This window comes from Lygodium microphyllum, chromosome 14 (genome assembly GCF_053477565.2).
Source record: "Lygodium microphyllum isolate KBCC chromosome 14, Lygodium_microphyllum_v1.1.10, whole genome shotgun sequence".
NCBI lineage: Eukaryota > Viridiplantae > Streptophyta > Polypodiopsida > Schizaeales > Lygodiaceae > Lygodium > Lygodium microphyllum.
In genome coordinates this window covers 11,516,434-11,543,781 of record NC_141148.1, presented here as the reverse complement: position 1 = coordinate 11,543,781, position 27,348 = coordinate 11,516,434, and the positions used below count along the sequence as shown (strand labels likewise).

The window sequence follows — 27,348 nt, the reverse complement described above, 5'->3', positions numbered from 1 at the left end:
CGCAGGCCCTGGTCCAGGGACTTCAGCACCGGCCCATCGCCATCGTTAAAGAGAAGAAGGGGAAGAGAGAGAAGGGGAAGAGAAGGAGAAGAAGAGGGAGAGAAGGAGAGAAGGAGAAGAAGAAGGGGGTAAGGAGAGAGAGAAGAGAAAAGGAGAAGAAGAAGGAGAAGAAGGAGAAGAAGAGGGAAGAGAGAGAAGAGGGAGAGAAGAGAGAGAAGAGAGAGAAGAGAGAAGGCAGAGAAGAAGAGAAGAAGAGAAGAAGAGAAGAAGAGAAGAACAGGGAGAGAAGGAGGAGAGAAGAGGAAGGAGAGAAGGAGGAAAGCGAAAGAAGAAGAGAGAGAAGAGGGATGAGAGAGAAGAGAGGAGAGGAAGAAGGGGTAAGAAGAGAGAGAAGAGGGAAGAGAGAGAAGAGGGAGAGAAGAGAGAGAAGAGAGAGAAGAGAGAAGGAGAAGAAGAAGGGGTAAGAAGAGAGAGAAGAGAGAAGGAGAGGAAGAAGGAGAAGAAGAGGGAAGAGAGAGAAGAAGGGAAGGAGGGAGAGAAGGGAGAAGGAGAAGAAGAAGAGAAAAACAACAAGAGAGAGAAGGAGAAGAGAGAAGAAGAAGAGGAAGGGAGAGAGGAGAGAAGAAGAAGAAGGTGAGAAAGAAGAGAACTTCAAGGAACATCAGAAGACAACATTGACCACCCCCCCCAAAATGTCCTGGAACCCTCCCGCTATACTTATTGCTTTTTGTTCATGGTTTCTCTTCTATACTAAAGTGCATGATTATGAAAACTCAAATGCGTGAGTTGCATGAAATATTGACTAGCCTAGTACATGAAATATTGTCATATGGAATCTTGCATTATTTTCATGAAAAGGATTGGAGCCTCACATCGAAAAATATAAAAATACGCCCTTATCAATAAAATGCAGTAGCATCCCAAGATTGCAAACTAGTTTTTGATGCGCAAGGATGATAGATTACATTAAAGTAATAGCTAGATCATGCACATGTCAATATATGTTAACTTGAGAGATCCTTGTCCAAACTCTAGCCGATAGATGAGGATTGGATAACCTATGGTTAATCAGGTTGGAATCTCGTTAATGTACTCTTAGTGATGTGCTAGCAATATGGGTTAGCGCTTGGTGACCTATGATAATAGATAGCTACTCTAGGAATTGGGTTGATCTTCTACCCTAAATAGGTAGCCAGGATTAATAAAGGTCAAGATGAAATCACTTAGTTCATTTAAATGTTCTGGAAGGAACTTGTTAAATCGACCTTGCGAAGCCCTAACCCAAGGGGGAGAGCAAACTTTAGGGTAGTTGATTCATGCTAAGCATGTTAGTTGGAAGTGTTGAAATGGTTTTAACGAAGGTTGATCTTGTTAAAGATTGATTGTTGACCCAAGTAATGTTTGATTGTTTGAAAAGGTTGTAAAAGTGTTTTGATACATCCAAGTTAAATTCTGGTTGTGCATGCAATGGGATTGCGATGCCTTGAAGCAAGTGGTTGTGCGTTCCACTGTTTGTTAATGTGGTTTTGGATGCTAACCCAAGTGGGGTGTGATTTATGATTGCATGGCTGGGTCTGAGATGACTGGTTGCCATGGAAACCAAAGGGATGTTTTCCCTAGTAATTGTTTTTTAGCTGGTTGCTTCAGCTATGGTCGATTTCCTAAAGGGATAATTAAGGAAGGATGGTGCTAGCTACCCCCCCGCGAACTACCAAACCCTAACCAAGGGGGTTGTGAATCCACGCCGGGAATGTGGACTGAACCCACCGCAAAAGGTCTCTCCGTGGAAATTACTTGGTATAGGAGGATGCTTAGGTGCCAATGGGGGCTCTAGCCGTAAATCCAATGCCTCCGGCCCCTAAACAAGTGTTCTACGTGACTCGAAATGGGATCTCAAGGCCTTGATACTAGTTACAAGGCGGAATCTTGGTAGGATAAACCTTCAGGGTTTGTTTTGCTAGAAGACGGAAGGATTTTTCTGTGGAGGTAGAAAGGAACACTTAATTCTCCTATATGGGTGGGAGACAAACATTAATCTAAAGATAAGTTAAGGAAGTGTTTGATCTTGTTTTATCTTGTTTTTGTGTCAGTTCCCTAAATTGCATAAAGGAACCTATGATTAACGTGTTAATTAAGGAAGCTACTTTTATGTGTAAAACATAATGTGATAGGTATTTAGATAACTAAAACAACCCCCGAGGAAAGCATGGTGGATGTGACCAATGGGTCTATCCTACGGAAGGGTGGTCTCGGTTAGCCGAGAGCTTTCCTCAATGGAATTTATTTGATGCGAACATTAGTTAGACAATGACCCTAGAACTTGTAAGTTGAAACCATGATTCATACCGTTTTAGGGGACTAGAATGGGACTATGTCGTACAGGCAGAGAGGTCGAGTGATAACTCCCTCTCGTTTTTCATTCTCTTTGAACCAAGTGCGATATGAGTCTGCTTGGGTCCAGTTGTATCTATGCAAAGTGGAGTGGCTGTCGACCAACATTGGAAGGCTGTTAGGAAGACTCGACTGCTAGGAACCCAAACTTCAGGTCAATCCTAGTGGGAATGGCCGGATAAGTTCTATTGCGAGGCAAACTCGAGAGACCCTATTTGGCAAACCCCATGTCATTCCTTCGGAGTACCGGGCAGCATCCTCTAGATTGATCTCTCGATGGGCTGCTAAGACGTGTCCCACAATTTGAGGGGCGGGCACGTTACATTAATCGGGCTATTTAAGGTGTAAGAGTCCCAAATTAGGGCAACCAGTTATTATCAAGAACATACTGTTCATCTTCATCTCAACTTCCATGGCTTCCTTCTTCCTTCTCTCCTCTTTTATGTCTTTATCTCTTCTCTTCTAGTCTTCTTCTCTCTTCTTCTTGCTATCTTTCTCTCTCTTTAGCTCTTCTTCTCTCTCCTCAATTCCATTCATTACAAGTGGCATCAGAGCTTCAAGCTTTGGTCCTTTTCTCCTTTTCCCTTTCTTTCTTTTTAAATCCCAAAAACCCTAGTTACTTAGCTTATAGGTACATGTACAACAAGAAGGATTGCAGTTAACCTCAGTTTTTTGGAGCAAGTAGGAGCTATGGCTGGAGACTCAGACATATATGGAGGTAAAATAGTTAAAATAGCAAGTCGTCACTTCTTTTCATGCAAATTTTAGGGGTCCCATGCCAAGTTTGGAGTTCTAGGAGTTGGAAGAGGGCAAAATTCCTAGTTACTATTAACCTCAACCCTTCTTCTCTCTACTTCCTGCAAGCTACCACTCTTGCCAACCAACACAACCCCTCCAAGATTTCTTCAGCCATCTCCAAACCATCAACCAACCCCAGAGGCTGATCCCCAACATCTCCAACTTCAATTTGAATACCTAAGTGGCCAGAGAATCCCTACCAGAGGCAACAAGAAGCAACCTGTAATTTTGCGGTGCAAATTACGTTGTTGCCCCTGGCTTCTTCCTGCCTCCTATGCTCCTAGCCCTCCCCTTGGCATCTTGGCCTCCTTGGGCAAGGGCTAAACCCTCTTCAACAAAATTTGACCTCCCCCCCCCCAAACATTGAGCCCTTGATTGAATCCCCTGCTATACACTGCCTATGGGCAGCCATTATTGCTCAGTCCAAGCTCTTGACCCAGTCCACAACCTCTAGATCTCAGCCATCAGGAGACCTCTCAACCCCTTTTGCCTCTTCCCTACCCAGATTGAAGACATGGAGCTCAGCATGCATAGGAGCTTTGTGGGTAGCCATAAAAGCTACACTTGAAGCTTTTCCCCTTTGAAGCTCAAGCTAAAAAACAAGCACGGGAGTCATCATCATCATTGGGAGCATTCGAATGCTGAAGTCTTCTTCCATGGGAATGCCCCAACCGACCGGGCTTGATTGATGAAGCAAATGGGCATCATGATGAGCTATGCTTCAATGGTCTCCCCAAGCATTGAAGAGGTATGTCAATCTGATCTTAATCTCTCAAATTTAGCCACTTGCTGAGCCTAATCCCCTTGCTGGAGAGATTAACATTTGAATAGACTTAGTAGCTCAATCCCCTTTGCATGCATGCATGCACCATATCTAATCCTGAAAATTCATTGTATTGGCTAACATTAACCCCCATTTTGTCTTGTGACTTTGGATATGCCTCAAAGTGACTAATAGCCTTTGTAAATTGGGTAAGTAGCAGCCAGTGAGTCACTGGACTGCCAAGGTAACCCCTACCCCAACCCTTATTCATTCCTTGCATTTCATGAAAAGGCCCAATGTCTCCTTTCCAATGCATCTCATGCTAATTGCTTAATAAAAATGTCTACCATGTATACTTCGGCTAAGAAAAAAGGTTGATGCCAAGCGAGGTGGTAAGACAAAAGAGAGGTGACCTTGCCTTACCATTTAAGACCTTGAAGGGGTACACAACCTAGCCCAGGGAGAACTTTGCCCACCTCCCAGTGATCCGGAGCTCAATACTTGTATACAGGTGCAAGTGATTCCCCATGATCTCCACTTTCCTTGATGCAATGATCCCCCTTGGACACCTCCTCAATGCTAATGGCATCCATATATGACACTTGAAGTGCACGAGTCAGAAGAGATGTATGGCAATGAATTTACTTATGAATTGATGGCAAAGAAGATGGGCATGCAATGATGCTTTGGATAATGCTCAGTATGCTTAGGATGCTATTTATGTTGCTGATCAGGCCTCTCTAACTATGCTCCATCCATATAAGGCTTTTGCAATAAGAGCTAGGCTATGTTTTTTGTCACATTCCTGCAGGACAATCAAGAAAATCCTCTTGCATAAATTTGTGTTTTGAATCTACGAGTGAACCCTATAGCTCACCTCAAAGAGGGCCTTGTCATCTTTGGTTTGAATCAAAAACCTCTGCAATTGGAGCTATGGTTTGGAAGTTATGCCCATTTGTGTTCTCTAGGAACATTGTGGACAAGGTACAGACCAGGACAGGCATAGTAATTCCATTATAAAAAATTATAATCATTTTCTATCACAAAGGTTAATAGCTCATCTCGAAGAGGACTTTTTCCCCTCCGACCTGAACCAAAAATCTCACAATCAAAGTTTCCTACAAAAAGTTACACCCCATTCACTAACCCGCAGGTGCTATGGACTACATCTAGATGGTTGGTTAGAAAGGCAAAAGCAAGGCCCAAGAGGACCTCCAGAGGGATATTAGAGACTCCTGGACCTCCATGAATGAGGAACCGAGCTAGTCACAAGATTATCATGGTGATGTACAGGAGGAAATGCCCGAAACAAACCTGTACACCCTACTCAATCACACCCTATGTCAGCATGAGCTTCATCACATGGAACGGCATAATGACATGGTTACCAACCACCACCAGATGATGTCTAAGTTTGATGAAGCCATCGAGCACATGGCCCTCTCGAACTCGAAGACTCAATAGACCTTGGAGTAGCTCACTACTCTTGTTGCTCAATTAGCTACCGCTTCAGCCCAAGAGAAGGTCAATGACTCTAGGCATGAGTCTAGACATCCTCCACATCAGGAGCCATTGCATGGTCCACAATGTATACTTGGTGCTAAGGGAATTTACCCCTCTATCTATGAGATTGGTGAACCCTCTCATGCACAAGATGAGCCCCTGTTGAATTCCCCCATCAACCATGTAGCCAACATCCCACTAAGGCCCTCCTACACCCTTGGTCAAAATTCCCCTGCTCTCCCTAGCAACCTCCACGCACCCTCTATGAATCAGTACCATTACAGACAATATGGTACCAATGACCAAAGTTTATGATGCATGGACAGCCTATCCACCTAGAGGGAGTTCAAGATCATGCTAATTTTCAATTCATTGCAACAAAGAAACTCAAAAGAGAGTTTAAAAAATACTCACAAATCTTCGTTTTGCAATTGAATAAGGAAATTTCCAATCAGACCCCCTGCAATATCTAATGATTCAGCCTTGTAGGCCTTACTTGAGAAATACAATGACCTATTTCAGCTGCCTACAGCCCTTCCTCTCCTAAGAGACAAGTGGACCACCCACTTGATTTAGAGCCCCATTCCAAGCCAGTAAAAACAATCCCCCTTACAGACTCTCCAAGTGTGAGCATGAAGAGGTTGCAAAGCAAGTCAAGGAGTTGTTAGAGATGGGTCTCATTGAACATAGTTCTTCCCCCTATGTATCCCCTATCATGTTAGTCAAGAAGAAAGATGGCTCCTTTCGCATGTGAATTGACTACTACACAGACTTGAACAAAATCACAGTGAAGAACAGCTACCCCATCCCACGGATTGACGATTTGAAAGGGGCATGCTTTTTCACTAAGATTGGCTTGCACTCTAGCTACCATCAAATTCATATGAGGGAGGGAGATGAGGTCAAAATGGCCTTCAAGATTGATCGTGGACTTTATCATTTTCTAGTGATGCCTTTTGGGTTTACTAATGCCCCTGCCACATTTCAAAGCCTCATGAACAAAATCCTACAACCTTTTCTGTTCAAGTTTGTGCTCGTTTTCTTTGATGACATCCTCATTTACAACAAGTTCAAGGAGCACTTGATACATGTTAGAAAGGTGTTTGACATATTGAGAGAGCATCGACTCTTTGCTAAGGAGAGCAAATGCACCTTCATGAGACATCTGTGGAGTACTTGGGACACATTGTGAGAAAAAATGGCATACATGTTGACCCAAAGAAAGTACAATGTGTTAGAGACTGGCCCACTCCTTCCATCACCACTTCTTTACATGGCTTCCTTGGTCTCTCTTCATTCTATAGATGCTTCATTAAGCACTATGCCACCATTGCAGCACCTTTGACTGATCGCTTAAAAAAGGATTCATTCTTTTGGGATACCACTGATGATCATAGCTTCAAACAGTTAAAGGACGTGCTTACTTCAGCCCCCATCCTTGTCTACCTGACTTCTCTAAGCTATTTACCATTCATTGTGATGCCAATGGCACAAGTATTGGTGTAGTATTATTGCAAGAGCATGGTGTGATTGTATTTGAGAGATGCAAGCTTGATGAGAAGGAGATGCAAATGAATGTATATGACTAGGAGATGTTGGCCATCCTCCATGCCATCAAGAAATAGAACCGCTATTTTTATGGCAGTCGCTTCCAAGTAAAACGTGACCACCGAGTCCTCCAGTACTTCTTGACTCAATCCACTTTAACTTCTAAGCAAAGGCGATGGGTGGCAACCTTACAAAACTATGACTTTGACATTTTGCACACTCAGAGCAAGGATAATATTGTGGCTGATTCACTCTCTCGAATGTGGGAATGCAAAGTATCCTCTATCTCTGAATTGCACAGTGATTGGGTTGAAAAGCTTTAAGAGGCTTACTTGATAGATGATCACTTCAGCCACATATTTAAAAATTATAGCATGGGATCATGGCTGAAAACTTCCAATATCAGCTCAAGCATGGCCTCATTTGGTCCCATGGCAAGATTTTCATCCCCCACACTTCCCCCTTCACACAGAAGATCATGGAAGAGATGCATTATTGCCCCACTACTAGTCACTTGGGTGTTTTCAAAACATATGACAGAATTTCCAAGAGCTTTCATTGGAAAGGCTTATGGAAGGATGTCAAGGACTTTGTGACCAAATGTGTTCCATGCCAAATAGAACAAGGACAGTACACTCATGCCCGTTGGCCTCTTGCAGCCTCTCCCTATCCCTGAAGGGAAATGGACTTACATCACAAAGGACTTTATCGCTAGTCTTCCCGGGACCAAGAAAGGGTGGAACAGTATCTATGTGGTAGTTGATCACCTCACCAAAGCTGCCCACTTTATCCCCAATAAGACCCAATATACTTCCTCTCAAGTGGCCACTCAGTTTATGGAAAATGTCTTCAAGTTGCATGGCTTACCACAAGTCATAGTACATGATTGGGATGCAAAGTTTATGAGCAACTTCTGGTAGATAGTTTCACCTCCATGGGAACCAAGCTTGCTCCATCCACTGCATACCATCCTCAAACTGATGGCCAGACTAAAAGAGTGAACAAATGGCTTGAGTCATATCTGAGATACTTTTGCCATGATGTACAACACAATTGGGATACGTGGCTCCACTTGGCTGAGTTTTCATATAATAACTCCACACACTCTAGAATTGGACTTTCCCCTTTTGAGGCCTTATATGGGTATAAGGTTCCCCTCCCCACAGTCTTTTTTAATGATAAGATCAATCCTTAGAGTCATGCTGAGTTGGATCGCATGCAAGCCTTACTTCAACAATGTAAAATGAACCTTCAAAAGGCCCAAACACACATGAAACTCTATGCTGAGAAAAGAAGGCATTCGGAATTCCAAGAAGGGGAATCGGTCTGTTTGAAAGTGCCTAAGTCCCGCTACTCAACTCTCAAAGAGGGCAGCAATAACAAGCTAGCCAATCGCTTCTATGGCCCATATCAGATTCTGAAGAGAGTTTGTAACTTGGCCTACCGCTTAGAAATTCCCCCTACCACCAAAATCCACAATGTGTTTCATGTATCCATCTGAAACCCTTCATGGGCTCCTTAGTGGACTATGTGGAAGAATTTCCCCCCATAGATGAAGAAGGCATCAGTCAATATATCCCTGAGGCAATCATTGGACAGTGAGATAAGCACTTACAATCTCAATCCATTAAAGAATATCTCATCAAATGGCAATGCCTACCCTTGGAAGAAGCCTCTTGGCACCTAGCAACCATTGTCAATGAATTCCCCTACCTCCAAGTGGCCCCACGGCTGGAAGACTAGCCGGTCATGCCCCATGTGATCACCCTCTGCCTACAGACTGCACATTGTTTTAAAAGAGTTTTGTGCTTATTCAAATCTTGAACATGTGCATCCTACATAGCTGAAACTCCCAAAAGAAGCAAAGTCTCTGAAAATGGGTGAATACCTATTGACCCAAGAATAACTTTTGAAATTACCTCTGATAATGAGATAGAGGCATGTATGTACTATTCTCTATGTTACATGACCATAGCAGAGCTAAAGATAGAAGCAGGGATAGAGACAGAAATAGAGCTAGAGGCAAGAACAGAAGCAGAAGATACAATAGAGAGTTTTTTTTTCTCCTATAAAGTCCTTACAGAGATAGAGCCAAACTTTGAAGAGGACGATGATGAAAATCATGTTGAAGATAATAGAATCGAGGTGGAAGAAGCTATCCAATTGGAAGAGGATAGGAATGAGAACATCTTTGAGCCCTTAGAAGCTGAAGATCCCATCATGTGGGACATAATGACTCTAGTATCATTTGTATTAGTAAATGTAATGAATGGAATTGAGAGGAGAGAGAAGAAGAGTTGAAGAGAGAGAAAGAGAGCAAGAAGAAGAGAAAAGAAGACTAGAAGAGGAGAGAGAAAGACAGAAAAGAGGAGAGAAGGAATAAGGAAGCCATGGAAGCTGAGATGAAGGTGAAGAGTATGTTTTTGATAATAACTAGTTGCCCTAATCTAGGACTCTTACACCTTATATACCCCAATTAGTGTGACTAGGTGTCTAAACCCTAGTCGGTGTGTATCCCGCTTGTTACAATCCATCCCCACCCTAAAGGTTTTTGCCCTAAAAAACAAGGAGAAGTAGAGGGGAGTGATGGGTGGGCTAATGGAGGGTTACAGAGGACTACTCTGGGCCCTTTTACAATGAAAATTGGGTAGGTAAAGAGTGGGGATAGCATGTTGTCCAAGACCGCAGGCCTATTGAAGTAAATCGGTCATAACTTTTGATAGGCTACTCCAAATAGGGCATACCACATGTCGAAACGGATCTTATGACGAGTACTTACAATGCCCATTGTCAAGGACTATGCCTTTGTTTTCTTAGAAAATATCTATTTGATAGCTTCTTCCTTTATTGATATCCATTCATGACTTCGTTGGAGGAGTCTGCTAAGACTTTGATGGAGGTGAATCCATTACCTTTTTCCAAGCCATACAATTTTACTACCACCAATTGGATCCATTGCTTATGGTAATGCTTCCCTTGAACCAATCTGTTTGTGCTCTTACTTCAAAAAGCCATGATCTTCCTAGCAATTAAGGATACAAGGTCACGTAGAAATTTGGTTTTACCACCAGATAGGTTGGTCAATAGCCTCTTCCTCTATGAGAGTTATCTTCACATATGGGAGAATGCCCAAAGGCTTAATTGTGCTTTGGTGTGCTATTCTAATAAGCCATTGTGTAGGCTGCATGTCTTACAGGCCTAGATCCTTCATTATCACATCCATCATTATGTTCACTGATGAGCCTCCATCAATCAATGCATTCGCAATAAAAAATCCTTTAATCCAAAATCCAATCTTTGGGGTAGCATGATCCAAGAAGGTGTTAGCTACATCCACTTCTTTCACAAGCTTTGGGGCTTTATTAGACTTAGTGATAGCTATGGGAGCAATCCTTAGACCACTTGTTCTTTCTTTCTTTCTTTCTTTCTTTCTCTCTTTTTTTTTTTGGACTTGCTTGAGTACAACCATTGCAATATATTAAGGCTATCAACCTTTCAATGGGTTGGGAAATGTCAAGCTTCGAAGGCTCAGGAAAAGGATATTACAGTGATGATTGTGCCCTAGCCTCGTTGTTAGAGAAGCAGTTGTTGAGATGGGGAGATACACTTGAGATATTGCAACCCTCTTTTGGAACATACAATGTGGGTACAATTGAGGTACCAGTTGCCGTGAGTGCCCGGCATAGAGTGTAACCCAGAAAGAGAAAGTGGTTAAGATCATGCTTTGGGCTATGCGATGTGGGTAATTGCAAGGGTGATTTTCGCTTTCAGTAGCGTAGCTTTGTCGCGGCTCTCTGTGGGGTCAGTGGTCTTGCGGTGACTTGGGCATTGAGCACTTTTGCACAAAGACCTATGTCATCTTTCATCCACTTCTCACTTCATGAGAGTACATGCACATCATATGCCGCGACTATAATAAACCAGTGTAATGCAAGGAGACATCACTTATCTGAATTCCATGGTGTTGGCTTAGATACTTATGACCTGCGCTTGATTAGCTTTTTCTTTTGCTAAAGATGTGAAATATATTAAACACAAATATGAAAAGTTTGTACAATTGGGGAACATGTCAGCACTTAACCCTTTAAAGACAAAAAGTCATGGCCAGGTAGCATTTAATAAGCCTTTTATACAACATGGGGCTACTCTATTTGTACGAGGCGGGGCAAGTCTGGGTGGTCGGGCGATTGAGGCTGTGCTGGTGAGGGGCTCCTGTGAGGCTGGGCAGGGAAAATGTCAGTCGGGACCTGAATGGTGTAGTCCCTGGCCGCAACTGTTTCCAAAATGCTTTTAAACAATGCGTCAAATTTCTACTTGTCTTAAGCTGCCCTCTCCTCTTTTGAGCACCTGGTGCCCGAGCGTCTGGTGGGAGCTTGCACAACCGGTGTTGCCATGCCCCATGTGCTCCCTTGAGCTTCTATTCCCTTGGCCTGGGGATTTTTTGGCCTACGTCCGAGGCGGTGTTTCTTGGGGCCTTGTTTCTTTGCATACCTTTTAAGGGTAGATACGTAGCATTCCGGCGGAGGAGCTTGTGCTACATGCTCCCTTCGGCGGCGGATAGTGTCCTTGCAAGCCAGCTGCATTGGGTGCTCCATGTCGGCTACCGTAGGGGGACCTACAAAATGAGAACCAAGGATTAGGCCTTGAGGCAGGATAAAACTATTCGCATGGAAGGGTTTATACAGTGGGTTATCAAGCGTATATGATGAGGAGGGGAGAGGTGAGGCATGCAGTGTTTGTTGTAGAGGGATGACCCCCATGATGATGTTTGTTTTGCCTCTAGCCATTAGAAGATCTTGGATCATGCTAAGTTGTGTGGACTGGTTGTCATGGAGTGGGGTAGGGCTCATCCTCGGAAGGATAGACCGAAAAGGGGGAAAGGTGTATAGAAAGGGACGGTACCCCATCTACACCATCAGAGTTGTTGGTCAAGGCTTCCTATGGTGGTAATGAGGGTTGCATGCCCTCCACTTGGAGGTGGGAATGGTCACACAACTTCTAAATGTGTGATGAGAGGACCTGAGGAGCTTAGCATGTCAAACCCAACTCTTCTCCCTGCGCTTGACTATCATTGCTTGTGTGTGTTGATATTGTCTATATAGGGTCACAAAAGTCATTGTTTATTTATATACATATTTACGAATCCCTGTCACTTCATGAGGATAAAAGCCAATTCTAGAACTCCGGATTGTACTGAAGTGTGGAACAGGCATCTAGTACTCATGGCAGCTTACTCAATACCGATAGATATTTTGCAACATCGAGTAGCATGGAACCTTGTCCGAGTCTACTAGCAACATGTAACTCCTCCTCGGTGAGAACCTTATCAGCCAAAGAGTTCTCTTGGCTAATTCCAGCCAAGTCCGCACCTCGAATGGCAGTTAGCACTCGAAAGGAAGTTGGCGCCACATAGGTTGGGTCTCTTTGAGACCGCCATTTGGCCAATCACTCCTCTGAGAAGACTGTCATAATCTGGGCTCCTAGTTCAGCCATTGCAACACAGCTTTCAAACCAACGTTTTTTGAAATTGACTTCGACCCTCTGATTGTCGCTTTAACTGCTCTATCTCTAAGATATTTGGTTGGCATAGCACATCATTGAATGTTACAGTTAAGCGTAGTTCATCGGCTCCTTGTCAGAGATGACTGCATGCGTTCATGCAAGAGCCTGTCATATTGCTCGTTAAGATGTTCTTGCTCTTCCCAGGATAGGGAAAATGGCAAGTATTCTCCAAGCTGTTCCTTAGGGAATGCGCCCATATCCGCAAGGACGTAGACATGTGTGAACACCTTGAGCTTAGCATCCAACTCAGTTAAGCATTCTGTGACACTTCTATGTTCAACGAGGGCTTGCTTGGTTGCTATCTCATGCAAGGTTCTAGGAGTTTGCCTAGGCTTTAGCATAGTTGGGAGCTCACGCCTAGATGAGCAAGATTGGTCAACACAAGGATTGCTCATGCTCTCGGGGTTTCCATGTTTCTCTTGAGGCTTTGTTATTGCGTCATGGTTCTCCTTGGATGTGTCTGGTATAAATTTGTCACCCTATTGTGACAGCGTTGAATCCACTCTTGATTGGTCAATGCGAGTTCTATTGTCAGTGGATTGAGTGTTGCAAGCAACCATTGATGGTAACGACTACTTTGATTTTTCAGAGCACACGGATGTGTCTGAGGTTTCACCGCTATTAGGAGAGACATCAATGGGTTCATTGGTGGATGGACTCGATGCTTTAATCCCCAACTCTCCAGTGCTCTTGGTCTCAATGCTCTTGGGGTCCACAACCACCTGTAGTTGCTATTGTTTTCACTATTTTCTCATCTTTTTCTTGGTCAGTGAAGGTGCGTAACTTAATGACTCAGGACCCTGAACTAGGTCAGCCGTTGATGTGCTTGGTTGATGGGCCTCAGCCTTCCCCTTCTCTGGTGTGTCCTCATGGGACATAGCTGCGACTAGTTGGACAGCCTTGCTAGGTTGATTGGTCAGATGCACTGTCTCCTTGGCCACATCTTTGAGAGATCTCTCCTCAAGCCTAGGCTTTAGGTGCTTTGAAAGTGCTGGAGTTGTCAAGGACACTGGTTGCGGCACCTCCTCCCAAGGTGAATTGCTAAGGACGGGTTCTGCAAGGGGCATTGTCACGGCCAAGGGCTGTGATTGCTATGATCCCTGATTGGAATTCTTGTTAATATGCTTTTAAATTTATTTTGGAAGCTGGGGGACAACATCAGCAAACAACTACCAGAATGTTAGGTTTGGTTTGAAGGTATTTAGGTCTTTGACCCCAAGTCATACTCTTTCATAAGATCCACTTCTCTAGTTGGCTAAGGGAATGGGACAACATCCACTTTCATATTTCATCTTTCTTCTTGCAGTAGCAATATCCGCACTTCTTCTATCATTGGGGGTATTTTTGCATCCTCTCTCTCTTGAACCTCTGGTCTTGCTTTTCTAACTATCCATGTATCCTTATATAACATTGGACTACTCTGTACTGCATTGTTCTGTCTTGTATTATTTTGTTTCTCTTTTGCTAGGTTGAACTTCACAGTTTTGACAAAAGAAACATTCTTTTTTGGAGCTATGGATTCTCTTTTCTTGGCACACATTATTGTGGCAATTTTCAATATCACCAAATTGGAGGCAGGTTCTTGGTTCTTTATTGGTTATCAGTAGTGTTGGCATTAACCGGAGCTAGATTGGGACAGTCTTTTGTAGTCTAGCCTTCACCTTTGTATCAACTGCATAAGGGCTTGTAATCCATGGACCTTCTAGGATTTGGACAATTTGGTGAGATATGTCCATTTTCTCCACATTTGTAACACTCCACTTCTTATCTCTAGAAACCACCAGATTGTCATCCTTTGTAACTCTTAGAGAGAAACCTCCTTGGGCCAAAATTAGGACCAAACTCTCTAGGCTTTGGTTCTATATCTTGGGTAGTCATCTTGGATTTCAACAAGTTTTATCTTGCTTCCTCATCTTTATTCCTTCTTTCATGCATCTCCTTCAGAGAGCAAATATTTTCTATATGGTTCTTCCTTAAATAGTACAAACATTAGATCACATCACATCTCTTCCACCTCTTATAGGATTGGATATGTTGGTGATATTCACCTTTAGTGTCTGCAACTATTTTGTAATCACATATATGAACTCCTTCTTGATGCTTGCAACTAAATTGGATAAATAGTCCAAATTTTCTCCTCTTAGAGTACTCGCAGTAGGGTTTTGCAAAGTCTGTGTAATCACTACATAGACTAGTTTGTCAGAGGGTCCTATATTCTGATTCTAATTCAAAGCTTCTATTGAGACTCATGGTTATTTTGGTTCTAGTTGGTAGGGTTCCATTGTTATTGTTGAGTCGCCATTGGGAGAACTATTTGAGACGACTGTTGTTGTGGTTGAACCATCATTTGAGGTACTGATGTCTGCAGTTATTGTAGATTTGGTGCATTGTACTGCGGCACTATTTGCATTTGAGGGTAGGGGTAGGGAACGGTCCTTGGGACTACATTTGGTGGGTATACCATTCTTGGAATGAGAGGAGGTAAGACTCCTCTTCCCGAGGTCATCGACAGCATTGCTTCAACTTCATCATACAGTCTCGCACCTTGCACTATAGCTTGCATGTTGATTGGTCTCCTCAACTCCACAAACTTATGAACTTCTAACTGTAGGTCTCTAAGAAAAACTCTCTTTTGGTGGATTCCTTCATCCAAGTAATGGTTGGTCCATCTCTTTGGTATGGACTCCATTCTAGAGACATATGCTGCCACCCATTCACCAGAGGATTGACTTAAGTTCATGAACTCCTCTCCATCCACTCTTCAAAACCTTCATGCCTGAATTTAGTGAGGAAGGCCACCTTTAAGTTGTCCCATGTGCCAAAATTTCGTGTTGCTTGTCTCTCATACCACTACAACACCGCACCTTTGAAAGTGGTGGGGAATATCACCAACCGATGCTCAAGGATTCTGGCATTGTTGGCTTCACACGCTACCATGAACTCAACTACATAAAGTTTAGGGTCTTCATTGTATACTCTCTTAAAGATGGGCAACAGGACTACATTCAATGTCTTGTCATCAATATTTCCAGGATGGATCTAGCTAGGAAGGGGACCATGATTCACCATTGGGACTTCTTAAAGAGTGCCACAAGGGTGTCAAAGGAAGCTTCTACTGCTAGCTTATTCTTGGATTTAATTTTTACTTTCTCTCTTGTCACGTACTTTTGGATTTGTTCTAGTGCTTGCCTCTTGATTACATCATTCATTTAGGAGTTAGCTCCACCTAGTTTTTCTGTACTCAATAGAACAAAATAAGAAGGGCTTCAGTCTTTGGAGAACTCTCTTGCCAATATTTCTTCTACTTCTTTCTTTTCAATGTCTCTAAATTTGGCTTTCATTCCACAGCAAAGGGGAAGATATTCAGTTCTAAAGGTATCAAAACTCATTCTTCGAGGATCGTCATAGTGTCATTGTCTTGATAATACCAACTTCAGAGGGTTTCAATAGCATAGGTTGTGAAAAACACTCTGTCTACTAGCTTCCAGTAGGTTGCCAATTGGATGAATAGAAGGTTGTCAATGCACCAGGTAGCCCATGTATCTTGTTGTTGAGCATCCACAAACAAATTTCAACTCTTTTCCTTCTTATTGTTATGAATTTCTACTGACCATGACTCCTGAAGCTTCTTCAAAATCTCCCACTTTATGATATCTAGAAATTCTTCAATGAAGGCCAAATATCCTATAGATGGTCAATCTCTTTGTTTCTTCTTCGCTCTTCAATTTCGTGGAAAATTATTGGCTATTGTGATACAACTTTCTGTAACTTGAAAAAACAATAGGATGAGTCTATTACATAGAGCCTGCATTAAGATAGTGACATACTTTTGCCATTAAGCAATGCACTTCTTTTAGAAAGTGGCTTTGGCAATGAAGATCTCCAATTCTTCAACCGTAATAAGAATTCTACAATCTTATGTTGCTTTTCTTCCTCTTCAACAATGCCACCTCTTGTTGATGGTAGTTTTCCCCGGCTGTGCACCACAAAAAAATGGAGCTCCAAGAGGAACACCAAGAAAACAAGGATCTTACTGCAAGAAAATCTATTACATATTCAATATTGTTTTGATACTTTATGTAACCACAACAAGAAAAAGAACACCAAGCACAACAAATCTTCACATAGCATCATAGAAAGAATCTCCTACAGTTTTATCTTTAACAAAATTGATCACATTCTTCATATTATTCTTATAATCCATCAAAGAACCACAAAAATGCAAAAGAATGCTCCACTTTGAATGCAATTTCATCACATAGTATTCATCTTTAATGTCTGCATAGTCTTCTCTCAATCTCTCATGTAGATACAACATTTTTCAGCATAGGAATGACTCTCTCTCATCCTTGATCTCTCTCACACATATCCTCACTCAATAGTACATTGGAATTACAATGAATAATCCTCAATGTCCCTCTCTTGGTCGTGGATACCCTTCCCAAGAGGTATGCCTAATATGAAGAGTCACATGAGCCACTATAGTGTCCCTTGAGAGCTCACTACTATCACTATCACTGTAGTTTTCACTCCAAGTCTTCTTCAGCTACTTCTTTTTGCTTCTTCGAGCTATTTTGGGCTTGCATTCTTCCTTTTCCATGATTGAAATTTTTTTCTCAAGCTAAATATCCATCTATCAAAATAGATACAGAAGCAAACAGAGGCTTACAAAACAGAGACATAGGCTCTATAGAACACTACAAAGGATCAATTGAAGGCATAGAAACCATACAGATCAAATCAAAACCACTTCAAACCATCCAAAACCATTCAATACACTCTCAATCATTCCTCAAAAGACTTATTCACAATCTCAATCTCACAAAAAAAAAAGAAAACAAATCAAATCAAAGGCAAAACAGACCCTATTAGAACCAAATAAACATATTATAGAACCTAACCAGAAAGCATGAATGCAATGAGGATGGAGGGAGGCAATCAAAAGCTGAAAAAAAAATCAAGGTGAATATTCATTGTCAATTTTTTAATAACAAGGCAGAATCTTTGTTGAGCCAATCATTGTCACCTCTTTATGGATGCATTGATTTCTAGATTTGATGTAAGCCATGAGAATCTCATGGTTATATACTTTTTAAATCAAAATTAAACTTTTTAAAAATCCACAAAAATATATTTTTTTCCCTAAATGTTTTCTCTCTCTAGGATTTCTTACAAGCCTATTTCAAGACCAAGCTCCCTAATGGCTAATCCTACTGATGGTACTCGGATGGGTCAAAGCTCTGCAATGTTACAAATCAAAGAGGAAATTTATTGCTAGCATTGCAATCGACTTGCACATGTATTGTCTTGATGCCCCAAAAGTATAAACTTAACAAAGTAAAGAAGCTAGAGCCACTGCCATGAATGGCATGACCCATGTTTTCACGAATTTTGCTAAATAGAAAGCTTCAACTAGTAAGGCAATCATGCTCTCTATGCTTTTGATCCTATTTGGTAATAATCATTGGATGAGGACTATGGATCCATACCATTGGGTCTCACAATCGTCATGGCTCAAACCAAGAAGGCCAAAATCAACATTTTAGGATCCTTAGTGCTAGATGGATCATTCATTAGGTGAAAGAATCGTATATTCAAGAGATATATTTCCAAGTTAATTGTTAAGAATGAAGGCATAACAACATTATTAATTGGCAAGTGTGTTAGTGAAATACAAATTGGTATCACAACGCACTAGAAATGGAGAAAATAGAAAGCAAAAAAGTGGGAGGTTACTCTTCCCAAAGGATCAACGCAAGGTCATTGGAAAAGTCGATTGGGTCAAGGAAGCTCAAGAATAGCTTTAAGGCCAAGTGGAAAAGTTTGATGCAAGTACCCACAAGCACCATGCCACAATTGGCTCCCATAGGTCCTAGTATCTTTGGAAAGTCTGTGTCCAACCTAGAGAATAAAGATGGGTTATCAAGAGTGTCTTCCCAAGTTCAAAGGCAACTAACTTAAAAATTAAAAAATTAATAGGTGAGGATGTGGATCTTGGGATGATCACATCTTTGGCCTTCATTTACGTGTCATTGCTAATTGGCAACTAGAATCCATTGATTTGGGGGCCTTCAAATCTTGCATAGAAAGTTCCACTAAACGTATTCTTACAAACATACATTTCTAAGAGCTTAAGCCAGATACATTTTGAGCACTATGTCCAACAAATTCAAAAACTCTCAATTTAATATATTTTGGGAAGGACTTAAGAGGCATCATACTATTAGTTTTGTTGCCTTAGATAACACAATTATAGTATTAGTTGTTGCCTTAGGTAACGTACAATTGAGGGAATAATTGATATGAACATTGACAAGAATATTCTTATGTCTTCAATACTCCAAATATGAGGTACTCTCCAATTAAGCATGTGCATTTCAACTTGACTGTGGTGGAGGAATCAAAGGAAAAACCTTTTGGAGTCCTTATAGGACTAGCTACTAAAGATTGGAGGTAGATATTACCAGTTAACTTTGTTGTCATGATGTGGTTTACAATCTCTTGCTAGGAAGATCATGGATGCGAAATCCAAGACTTGTAAAAGATTGGGAAAGTGGAGATGGAAACCTAGAAGGCTTTCAAAGTCAACATTGACCGTATATATGGCATGTTCATAGATGACACACAATTCTTTGTTGGCCCTTAGCTCATTAAAAAGTACATCTCGTACCTTGAAGATGAAATTGGAAGATCAAAGGTAGGAAAATGTGAGGTTGAATTTCATGAAGAAGCTAGTAATGGAAAATCAAGATGAGGATGATGACCTACCTTTTGCACCAGTCTCTAGATGATACTCATCTTATTGCAAACCCATAGAATATTGAAGATGACTTACAAGACACCAAGGATTAAGTCCAAGCTAATTAGGGCATTGGACTCCCTAAGGTGAAGGCTTATGCATAACCCTCTAGCAAATAAAAGACCATTGGAGGAGCCCTTGGAAGCTGTAACTTAGAGTTGGACTAGGGTGCATAATCTAAACTTCATGTACAATTGTGTAATGTTAGCCACTCAAGACCATGAAAAATTAGGACTATCATATGAATTCTTCGAAATGTAGTTTGGAAGAAGAGGAGTTAGATGACCAATTACAGATGAAGCCTAAGATGACAAACACAAAATGATTGATCGTGATAGGATGGACAAACTATAGAGCCTAACCGTGCTTCAATGCGAGTATAATTTGTTTATTGGCCCACAATGGAGTACTTGTTGAGCTCAACAATGACAAGGAGTGGTTGCAATTCATCCAAGAATACAAGAAAGCCAAATGAGAACTACTAGACCAAGCCACCCTATCCATGTAGGAGCACACGAAGCAACTTTTCCCTCTAATCAAGAAGAGACACCAAGTAGCCTTTGGAGTGTAACTCAAAGTGAAAGACAAGCACAAATAGTGACCCAAAGATCTCTCAATCCAGTAAATCTAAGCATACGTAAAAGAGACATAACTTTTCACTTAAGATGACAAAAATAGAAGCAATTGAGGAACACCAAAATACTCTAATGCAAAACAAAAGAAACTCCATGGTGTAAAATGCTTTAGGAAGTTCAAAAAAAGAAGATCGACTTATAATAATACTACGGGGTAAGTGCAAAGGAGATACCAATGAACCAAATGAAGGATCCCTCAGGTGAAAGTAGTGAGCCTTACTAGAGAGGGTTAAAAACGTTGGACCATGTTCATTATTGTTGATGGCTTGATCAAGGAAGATGAAACAAAATTATCAAATATTCTAAGTGAATACTCAAATGCATTCACTTGGTCATACAAGGATGTGAAATGATTACCCCTTAACATTATTACACATACTATTCCAATGGCATTTGATACTAAACATGTCAAGCAACAACCATACCCCATGAACCTGAAATATACGCATGCAATCTAGGAGGAGCTAGACAAGCTTCTCAAAATCAGATTCATGTATGAGATTGAACATATGAAATGGGTATCAGATTCATGTATCAAATTGAAGATATGAAATGGGTATCACAAATTTTTGTGGTGCTAAAGAAGAATGGAAAATTTTGAGTGTATGTCAATTACAAAAAAGACAATGTTGCTACTAAGAGGGACAATTATCCATTGCCATACACATAAAACTATGCTTGAATACAAAATAGGCAAGGAGGCCTGCAAATTCCTAAATGGATTTTCAAAATACGACCGATTTGAATGATAGACACAAAATTGCCTTTGTTGTAGAATAGTTTGTGTGCTTTTTAAAAAAAATCAAGTCCAGTGTGAGGCTTAATAATGGAATTTGCACCCATTGATATGTCTCACATAGAATAGGGGATATTTATGTTCATTGATATAGCCTTTGGCTTGATCAATTGCCCAACAACCTCTAAGACATTGTTGTCAATAGTAATGAAGAATATTCTAAGGAAGTTTCATGAAGTGTTTGTTAATGACCTTTGAGTAAATCATAAGTGGGGCAAGCACCTCAAAAAACTAAGGTAATTCTTTGATAGATGTAACCATTATCATCTCTATTTGAAACCCTTGAAATATCAGTTTCAATTAAACATGGATATATTCTAGGGAATGTGCTATTTAAGAATGGAATTGTGGATTTCTCCAAAGTAAAGGTTATGGTCAATCTTCCACCATCAACAAATGCTAAGGGAGTTCAATGCTTTCTCGACCGTGCTACATATAATAAGCAATTTGTTTTAAAGTATGCTATTATTGGGAGATAATTATACAAACTTCTCATACTATTTGCACACTAAAATATTTTGTATTAATAATAAAGGAGTAACCTTTGTTACAAAACCTTAGGGCCTAATAAAGGATAATATATTGGCCGCATCATGACTATCCAATAATGTGAGATTACCCACTTGATTCCAAAAACTACAAACTTTGGAGACTATCTCGGTCTAGGAGGGCGAATGGATGGAACCCTAAAAGATTTCCTGGTTTTCGGCAATCCATATGGAGCTTAACACCACCAATCCATATGGAGCCCTAAAAAATCACCTAGTTTTTGGCAATCCATATAGAGCTTAACACCACCAATTTGACCGATTGGATAGTAAGATATATGTGCTTCTCTATGGGGTTAATGAGGCCCAGCACCCAGACATGTGAGTCTTTTTCTCCCTCTTTGACCTATGGAAAGTGATTAAGAGAAAGTGCCCAAATTTTAATAGAGAGGCAACCATCCCAAAAAACAAGTTGGAGAGATTCCTCATTTCCGCAGATGCAAAGGCCATTAGACATGCCCCTCTTTTTCAACTTGGAGCCATAAAACAAAGAACCTACCATTTTGTTCCAAAGGAACAATCGGCCCTTTAGTGGGAATCTCAATGCCCATGTGTTCCCAAAACATTCTCTTATTCTTATCTACTGGGAGCATAATGCCCCATGATTCATACAATACATTGTGGACTCTATCTACATTCTTGAGCAACTTTGACTTGATGCCCCTAGATTTGAGTGAACTAAATAGATCCTTCCCATCTATCTTCAAATAGGAGAAGATGGTTTTTTTGGATGTGGTCAACCTTAAATTGCTACTATGCAAAAGGACCCATTAGGTTCCCTCCACAATTTCATGTCAACTGCCAAACCCCCTCCCCAATACAATGTTTGAATTTGATCAGCCCTCTCACCTTATATGGGCATAAGGTGCCCCTTCCTATAGTCATGTTTAACGGGAAGATCAAACCTCAAGGAAAAAAGAAATTAGATTGCATGTAGGCCCTACTTTAGCCATTGAAGGTGAATCTTAAGAAAGCCCAAGATCGAATAAAGCTTTATAGTGATGGGAAAAGGTGACCTCCTATGGAGTTTCAAGAAGGAGAGTCGATACTTTTGAAGGTGCCTAAGTCATGATATTCCACTCTCAAGGAAGGCTCTAGCAATAAGTTGGCACACAAGCTTTATGGGTCGTACAAGATTGTATGCAATTGGATGTCATGAATCATCACCCATCTGCACAATCAACATACTATACAGCATCAAGTGTCTCCTTTCCTATAATAGCATTCATCATATGTTGCATGACAAACCGTTGCAACTTTTGGGATCAACAACACAACCACACACATAGAATTTGTGTGCTTTTCTCTCAATTTTTTGTTCACTTTCTTTTGTAGGAGGATCACTTTTATTTTGCCACAAGGTCATGAAAGAAGCTATTCTCAAAAACATCAAAAGGAGGGTAGAGAAGAAGAAGAGTGTTTCCACAAGAGAAGGCACTTAATCTTCCTTGTTCATGATTGAAAGATAAGTTATATGGCATCATAAGGCATCCACATATGTTCCATTGGATTTTTTTTCTGGTAACAAATACGTGCTATGGTACGGGGAACATTTGTGGGTTGTTGGATAATAGATCTTGATTAATCTTGGAGTATTTGATCAAATGGCAAGTTCTACCTCTTGAAGAAGCTTCTTGGAGGGAAGCATCTATTTTGGAGTATTTTCCTTATCTTTGAGATTTGTTTTGGCTAAAGATTAGCTAAATTTTACCCTTATTTTGCTAGAAATAACCCCAAGAGAGCACTCTGTTTTAGAATAGTTTCTATCCTACATTAATGACAGTAAATCGAATCTTCTATGGGTTGAAAGTACATGAATGAGCTTAGCTTTGATTTATAGCACACCCAATTAGGATTAGCCTACATAAAGTTATTCTATATTTAGTAAGGTTGCAATAGATAGCAAGTTGTCTATTGTTTGCAAGAGTTATTTCATGAAGACTTGGTGGCCAAGTTTCCAACTTCAAGATTTCTAGATGTTGTACACATGAGAGGCTTTCTCTTAGGCTTTAAATCTAATCAAATTCTCTAATATTCTTTATACCTTGTAATGTTGAAACAGAGTAGTACTTTGTCATCTCTACAGTTCAAATCATTGTAGTAAGTCCCTTGTTTGTTTATGAAGGCAAAAACCTTTGGATGGGGTTGGAATGTAAATAGTGGAAAGACATAGTATTTGTAGGGGAAAATAAGGAAAGTGTTAGCTACATTAGCTCGGTATGAAAGGTGAGAGACTTTTTTTTTCATGATTAAGTAATAAACAAAGTCTCTTTCATGTTCACCCTCTTGCTTGGCTTTCATGGCAGCCTTCTCTTTCTCTCTCTTCTTCTTATCTTCCTCTCTCATATTTCTCTCTTTTTTACTATCCTCTCTCCTTTTCCTTCTCCTCTAGTTCTCTTCTTGACAAGTGGTATTAAAGTTTTAGGCTTGTGATCCAATTTCTCTTATTTTCATATCCATTTTTCCTACTTGACTCTCAAATAAATCTATGGTACCACTATCTTTATGGTATCCGGTTTAGAGTGAAGAGTGATTATAGAGTTCTTAAATATATCCTCTCACAGTCTAAACTCACTCTTGAGCAATGAAGATGGGTAGCTACCTTGCAAAACTATGACTTTGATATCACTCATACTAGGAGCAAGGATAATATTGTGACCGATTCTCTTTCAAGAATGTGGGCATCAAAGATTTTATTTATAATGGATCTTCATAGCAATTGGATTGAGGAGCTCCAAGAGGCCTATTTCATAGATGAAGAATTTAGCCATATATTCTAGAAAATATAGTAAGGATTAATGAAGAAGAGCTCTCAATTTTAGCTTTTAAATTGTCTTATTTGGTTTCCTAGCAAGATTGTAATCCCCTATACTTCTTACTTCAAGCAGAAAATAATGGAGGAGATGCATTCTTTGCCTACATCTAGTCATCTAAGTGTCATCAAAACCCATAAAATCTCCAAAAGTTTTCATTAGAAATGCCTATGAAAGGATTACAAGGACTTTGTTTCTTGATGTCGTCATGTCAATAAAATAAGAATAGTGCCCTTAAGCCAATAGGTTTATTATAACCATTACCTATCCCCTAGGGAAAATTGATGCATACAACGATGGATTTTATCACATGCTTACCTACAATCAAGAAGGCATGAAATAGCATTTGTTTGGTAGTGGATAGATCCACCAAAGCAACCCATTTTATTCCCATGAAGAGTCAAGACTCAATTTGTAGCATCTTAAGTATCCAATCAATTTTAAAAGCATGTGTTTGAGTTGCATGGGCTATCAAAAGTCATAGTTTATGATAGGGATACCAAGTTTATGAGTAATTTTTTGGCAAGAAGTTTTTAGCTCAATGGGCACAAAATTAGCTCCATTTACAGCATATCATCTCCAAAGTGATAGCCAAATAGAGAGGATGAATAAATGGATTAAGACTTACTTGAGACACTTCTACCATGATGTGTAGCATGTGTGGCATTCATGGATCCATTTAACTGAGTTTTCCTACAACAACTCCACTCATTCTAGCATAGAAGTCTCTCCCTTGGAGGTCTTGTATTGATATAAGGCACCCCTTCCTATGGTCATGTTTGATAAGAATATAAATCCTCAAGGAAAAGAGGAATTGAATCATATGTAGGCCCTACTTTAATCGTAGATTATGAGTGAGTTGTGAGCCCAAGTCTTTTATTGGGACTCAGGTTTATTATATGGAACGGTTACCACCCATGGATGAAGAGGCCATTATTCAGTACATTCCCAAGGAAGTCATAAGATAGATTGAGAAAAGCTTAAATCTCAATAAATATTACATTATTTGATCAAATCATGGGGTCTACCTCTTGAAGAAGCTTCTTAGAGACCAACATATATTTTTGAGGAGTTTCCTTATCTTTGAGATACTATTTTCACTGAAGATTAGCTAAATTTGGCCCTTGTTTTGCTACAAATGGTCCACAAAAAATATTATTTTAGAACATTTTTTACATTGTATTAATGACAACAAAGTGAAACTTATGTGCTAAAGATACATGGAATGAGGTTAGTTCTAATTTGTAGCACACCTGATTTGAAGCAACCTAAAGAAAGTTATTATAGATTTTGTACTATAGGATCTATAGTAGATAGCAAGTTTTCTAATGTTGACAACTAGTTCTTACTCAACTTTCATGGATGCCTTCTCTTTCTCTCTATAGAAAGTTATACTAGATTTAATATGGTAGGATCTATAATAGATAGCAAGTTGTCTAGTATTTGCAATTAGTTCTTACTTAGCTTTCATAGATGCCTTCTCTTTCTCTCTCTTCTTTATATCTTCCTCTCATCTTCTATAACTTTCTTTATTTGTACCAATACTTGCCAAATTTCAATCTTCCAATATCGAAATTTATTGCCATCCAACTTCTCTATGTTGATGAAGATAGCATTGCCATTGGAAGCCTTTAAAGTACATGCCATTATGTCTTGAAAAAAAATAGAATACAAACTATTGTAATATCCACAAATAGTAGGCATTAGAGTGCTCAAACAAAGTATCTCCTCTCAAAGAAACTGCTCAGAAACAATATTTAGCATGATTGTCCATAAAACTACAATAAATGACTATATATGTGTAGGAAAATGACCAAAGGAATAAGCTCCCACTGCTAAGGAGGTCCGAGTAGCAACGAGGATGTAAAATACAACTAGTAGTCTAACAACCAAGTACCAAGAATTTTCAATACATACAAGGTGTCAATTACATAGATGTATATAGCAATCTATATCAAGCATGTATCCACCACTAAAAACCCACTAACATTGATAGGTATAGGGTATCCAATCTCAAAATAAAATTAGCACACAATCATGAATCTCTGCAGTTAACAATGTCTACTTAAATCATATAAGTGTGAGAGAGTCTTGCACACTAACTCAATAGAACCAAACTCTACAATGTCAATACAAGTTGCTCCCACTAGAAGCAAATATATGAAATATCCAAGAGCATAACAAAGTTCAATACATCAAGTTGATAGCATCCATATGCCTAAAGACATGAATCAATATATCTAAGACTGTACATCAAGAACAACAAGCCTTCAACTTGCAAGTGAAGAATCATTGTATCATCAATGAGCATATACCGACTATAGACCTTCAATCCACGAGTGAAGAATCATTGTGTCAGTGAGAAACTATCAAAATGCATTCAATCAAGCTCAAATACAAAACTCTAAGCTCATCATAAGCATATACAAGCATATACATCAATTCCAAGCATCAACACATATATATAGAAGACCCGAATAGCATATAGACATTAGACTCATCAAAGTATAGGGGGCTATAATCATATACACCCTACATGACCAGTTCAGGAGCTTGCAATGGTTGATATCTAGCTTGAGGAGAACTTGAAAAGGCTCAACCAATCCCTAGGAAGACTCGAAGTAGACCATGAACAAGCGTGGAGAAGAGGAAAGCTCAATAAAACTGATACATACCTCAAAGGGATAAGAAAATGGTTGCCATGAAAACACAAAATGAAGCTTCTTCATGGGCTGAAGCAAAATGCCAATGAATATCCTCAAATGTCCACTCTAATACCAATTGAAAAGTGGAGCAAAAGCATATGCATGAGCAGGAGCAAGAACAAGGCAAGAGCTATGGAGATTCAAGCAAAGAGGAGAGAGATTGGTGTGTGGAAACTCAAGTAATCACAATGTGTGACTTGCCTTCCCTTATTCTATTGTCATAGTGAGAATAAAGAATAAAGTGACAAATGAGGGGCAGTTGCCACCTGTAGTGTGCAAGTGTGTGGGTTGTAAGTACAAGTAAATATAGGTGGCCAAGCACAAGTGGCCTTTAATCCCCAACACACCCACCATAGTCAAGTTAAAATGTATGATTTCTATGGGAATACTTTCCTGAGCTTGGAGTAATATTGATTGCACTATGCTAAAACTTTCCCCTATATCTCTATGATTGCCTTTCTAGTGGTATCACCTAAGATTAACATTG

The 27,348-nt window shown here is 40.1% G+C and overlaps 1 protein-coding gene across 2 annotated transcripts in view; it reads right to left on the bottom strand.

Annotated features, from left to right (window-relative positions):
* Window positions 1-16,879: 16,879 nt before the first annotated feature.
* LOC148025325 (farnesyl pyrophosphate synthase-like) overlaps window positions 16,880-27,348 on the bottom strand; it is a 49,375-nt gene continuing 38,906 nt past the window's right edge. Inside the window, exon 13 of one of the 2 annotated variants that reach the window (XM_087692363.1) lies at window positions 16,880-17,198. In XM_087692363.1, the coding sequence (XP_087548489.1) occupies window positions 17,187-17,198 (12 nt within the window). In that variant the 3' untranslated portion in view covers window positions 16,880-17,186. Of the gene's footprint in view, window positions 17,199-26,332; window positions 26,483-27,348 lie in introns of those variants that run through there. The other variant, XM_087692361.1, reaches the window with a different exon arrangement.